Source organism: Heloderma suspectum, chromosome 1 (assembly GCF_057233095.1).
Source record: "Heloderma suspectum isolate Gila_16-S chromosome 1, 16-S_ref, whole genome shotgun sequence".
Classification (NCBI taxonomy): Eukaryota; Metazoa; Chordata; class Lepidosauria; order Squamata; family Helodermatidae; genus Heloderma; species Heloderma suspectum.
In genome coordinates this window covers 120,091,518-120,095,785 of record NC_139458.1, presented here as the reverse complement: position 1 = coordinate 120,095,785, position 4,268 = coordinate 120,091,518, and the positions used below count along the sequence as shown (strand labels likewise).

Below are 4,268 nucleotides of genomic sequence, written 5' to 3'. Positions count from 1 at the left end.
ACAAAACAGAGGGGCAGTGCGAGCAGGCGCCGGGAGTCGGAGCCTACCAGCCCTGGGCGGGCTGATGCTTAATTCCTCCCCGCGCCCAGCAGCGGGCCGCGAAGGCCTTCTGGGCGCGCTCCTTCGGGAGAGCGTCGGCCAGCGGCTCGGGGTCGCGCCCTGTCCCCGCCAGCCCGGCCCGGCCCGGCGGCCGCGCGTCCCCCCGCCGGCGCGGGAGTCACCCGTGCCGGGGTTCCCTTGCGCGACAGCGCCCCCTGCTGCCCGCGGCGCTTGGGCTCGCTCGGGCGTCCGCACGTGTCTCCGCCTGCGGCTTCTCCGGAGCCGGCGGCGCGGGCGATCCCTGCCTTGGGGGACGGCGCCTCGCGGTTGGATAATCCCCTGGCGCAGGCTGGCTGGCTGCAAGAGGGTGTCGCGAAAACCCGCCGCCGCCGCCTCGCAAAAGCCGGAGAGGGCTGTGATTGGCGTGCGCAGGTGGGGGAGAGCGGGTCGGGCTTGCAGCCGCTGGCGGGGCGGGGAGGGGAGGGGAGGGGGCGCGGGCAAGGGGAAGGCGGCGGCGGGGCTGGCGGCGTGATGGCTCGGTCTGATCTCGTCCCCGCGACGGGGGGGCGGCGGCGGCGGCGGCGGCGGCGGCAGTAAGGGCAGAGGCGGCGGCGGGAGCCCAGGCCAGCCATGCTGTCCAGAAAGGGGATCATCCCGGAGGAATACGTGCTGACCCGGCTGGCGGAGGACGTGCCCGAGCAAGCCCGCTTCCGCGCCCGGGAGAGGAGGGCCCGCTTCGTGGGCAAGAACGGCGCGTGCAATGTGGCGCACAAGAACATCCGCGAGCAGGGCCGCTTCCTGCAGGACGTCTTCACCACGCTGGTGGACCTCAAGTGGCGCGACACGCTGCTCATCTTCACCATGTCCTTCCTGTGCAGCTGGCTGCTCTTCGCCATGATGTGGTGGCTGATCGCCTTCGCCCACGGCGACCTGGACCGCAACGCCCAGCGGCTGCACCTGCCGGCCGACGAGGCGGCGGCGGGCTTCGTTCCCTGCGTGACCGAGGTGCACTCCTTCACCTCGGCGTTCCTCTTCTCCATCGAGGTGCAGGTGACCATCGGCTTCGGGGGCCGCATGATGACCGAGGAGTGCCCGGCCGCCATCCTCGTCCTCATCGTGCAGAACATCGTGGGGCTGGTGATCAACGCCATCATGCTGGGCTGCATCTTCATGAAGACGGCCCAGGCGCACCGGCGGGCCGAGACGCTCATCTTCAGCAAGCACGCCGTGATCGCCCTGCGCGGGGGAAAGTTGTGCTTCATGCTGCGCGTGGGCGACTTGCGCAAGAGCATGATCATCAGCGCCACCATCCGCATGCAAGTGGTGAAGAAGACCACCAGCCCGGAGGGGGAGGTGGTGCCCCTCAACCAGATCGAGATCCAAATGGAGAACCCGGTGGGGGGCAACAGCATCTTCCTGGTCTCCCCGCTCATCATCTACCATGTCATAGACAAGAACAGCCCCCTGTACGACATGGCCCCAGCCCATCTCCACCACCACGAGGACCTGGAAGTTATAGTTATCCTCGAAGGGGTGGTGGAAACCACTGGCATCACCACCCAAGCCAGGACGTCTTACTTGGCCGACGAGATCCTCTGGGGCCAAAGGTTTGTGCCGATTGTGACGGAAGAGGATGGGCAGTACTCAGTGGACTACTCCAAGTTTGGCAACACGGTGAAGGTGCCAACGCCTGAATGCACTGCCAGGCAACTGGAGGAAGACCGGAGCATCATGGACAACATCTCCTTGTCACCTAGGGCCACCTTTAGGAAAAGATCCGTTCGGTTAAAGCCCAAGTTTAGCATAGCAGATGAGCCGTCCTGACATGCCCTGTATTAGGCTGTTGTATCTGAACACAACAAAGGTACACTGAGATGTCCTCTATTTCTGTTATTCAGGTTGGTTCTGCAATATAGGTAAGTTATTATTTGGGGCAAGGACAAATGTGTGATTCAGGACATCTAAGGAAAACTGAGTGTGCATCATCTCTCTTTGACTTTCTTATTTATTTGCACAATCACTTTGGGGTGGATAAACAACCCAAGATGAAAGATTCCCTTTTCTTGAGAACTCGTTTTCTATGTATTGGGTTGTATTATTTATGCTCTGGCATTGCACAGACCTGATCAGAATTTTAAACTGTGATATACAAACAAGTCAGTTCCAGTCAGAAAGGGGTTCAGTAGGTTCATTAATAATTAAAACAAAACAGTTATTAATATTTATGATAAAAGACTGTAGACACAAGGGTGCCTGTTTACACTGCAGTGCTTTATGTCTTAAATAAGATTATTAAATCCATAAATAGTATTGCATGGTTTCTTTCATTGCAAGTGAATTAAGAGATGTATAGTGTCATGGCACTCATGAATTTTGTAATTAAATTAAGTTCAGTTATGTCCCCAATTCATTTGTTATAGCAAATGTGAGGGGAAAGGTATGGAAAATATTAAAGAATCCCAGCAGTTGCAGATGTGGGGTGCAAACAAGAAAGGTTAAATTCCTTAAATGGATTTATACCCTGCTACATAATGCACTCAGATCTTGCCATAACACAATTATAAGCTTTATAGTACTTTTATTAGTGCCACCTGCTACTTAATTTGTATGATAGTTTTTTCTTTCTTTAATAGTAACTGAAATGCAGGAGTAGAGCCTTCATCTTAATTAAAGTTTAATAGCTAAAATTGGTTTGTTTATTTATTTATTTATTTAAAATATTTTTATACCACCTTTTGAGGCATAGCCAGGACAAAGATCCTTTTAGCCCTTTGCAGGGAAAAGGGAATATCATTTGAAAATTATAGAAATTTTGTACAAACATTTTCTGAAACATATTCCTAATGTAACAGATAAAGAAATATTATGATGTGACCAGCATATTTACACTTTCCATAGCCTTTAACTCAAACACTATCTGCTAATGAGTATCAACATCAGAACTGGAACATCAGATTTAAATTCACAGCTCTGCCACGTGACATTATCTATAAAGTTGCAGTCATTTTCTTTATTTAGTAGACAATACAAAAGACTCAGCATTGTATAGCGGTTGGAATATTGGACTAGGACTGGGGAAACCCAAGTTCAAATCCCACTCAGCCGTGAAGCTCACTGGGTGACCTTGGATGAGTCATACCCTCTCAGCCTAACCTACCTCACAAGGGTGTTGCGAGGATAAAAGCAAGGGGAGAGCCATTTATGCTGTCTCGAGTTCCTTGGAGGAAAGGCATAATGTAAATGACATAAATAAATGTATATTGCTGTTGATATATACATAATAAATAACTATTAATAACTATTAATAAGCAACTTACCACACCATAAATTATAATTGAACCAAGATAACCGTATTTACATTTAAACTAATTTAGGGTGCAATCCTAAGCCTTACTGGCTGGGGAATGGTGGGAGTTGTAGGCCTTTTCCCTGTCTAAAAATGCATAGGATTGCCCCCTTAATTTCATAATTTATCACCACTACAGAATTGTGGGTCACATGTGTATTTGTGGGATATTACCTTATTTAACAAACAAAACAATATAAAATATGATTTGTAATTCCAAAGATAAAGTCTTAATGCATGTTAAATTAGCATGTACATGTTTAAAGACATTTGCATGCTTTTTAAAATACTTGTTACATGGAAAAGAATGGCATGACTGTACTAATAAGGCAATTTTTTCTCTACCCTTTGCACAATATTATACATGAAACAGAAGTCGTCTATGGCATGCACTGAAGTGGCATAATTAAGTAATAATTTTATATACTAGTAACACAAGTTAAAAACTACATTTATTAAAAATCAGGAGTGTGAAAATATCTGCTATTATAATATCATGTTGTTTTAGTACAGTTAAGGATGATTTTGATATCTTACCCTTATGACTTGCCATACCTGCGCCATTTTCTTCCAGGGATGTAAATCATTCCCATATGACCCTGTCAGTCTTTACAGCATGCCTCTACTTATCATTGTTTAATTGTTAAACTGTCACATGGATTTGTTAATTCAGAATGAAAACGCATTGTTTTCACTCTTTCAGGTGCCTTATTCAGCATCAAAATGTCATTTGAATGGTGCACTGAAATGTGACTGTAGCTTCTGGCCTGCACTTCAGAAACCAATCAAGCCAAAGCAATTGGGTTTAAATTGATTTTAAACTGTTGATTAGGGAAAATAGGCTTAAATCTAAGTGCTCCTACTTAGCTAGTTTAACAGATTG

The 4,268-nt window shown here is 48.4% G+C and overlaps 1 protein-coding gene across 1 annotated transcript; it reads left to right on the top strand.

Annotated features, from left to right (window-relative positions):
- Nucleotides 1-522: 522 nt before the first annotated feature.
- On the top strand, nt 523-2,715 carry KCNJ11 (potassium inwardly rectifying channel subfamily J member 11). The gene has a single exon (XM_084855040.1). It carries the CDS (start codon nt 670-672, stop codon nt 1,861-1,863), a length of 1,194 nt encoding a protein of 397 aa, XP_084711166.1. The 5' UTR covers nt 523-669; the 3' UTR covers nt 1,864-2,715.
- The last annotated feature ends 1,553 nt before the right edge of the window (nt 2,716-4,268 follow it).

Excerpts from the sequence above, each read along its gene's own strand:
- KCNJ11 (XM_084855040.1), top strand. The coding sequence starts at position 670 with ATGCTGTCCAGAAAGGGGATCATCCCGGAGGAATACGTGCTGACCCGG.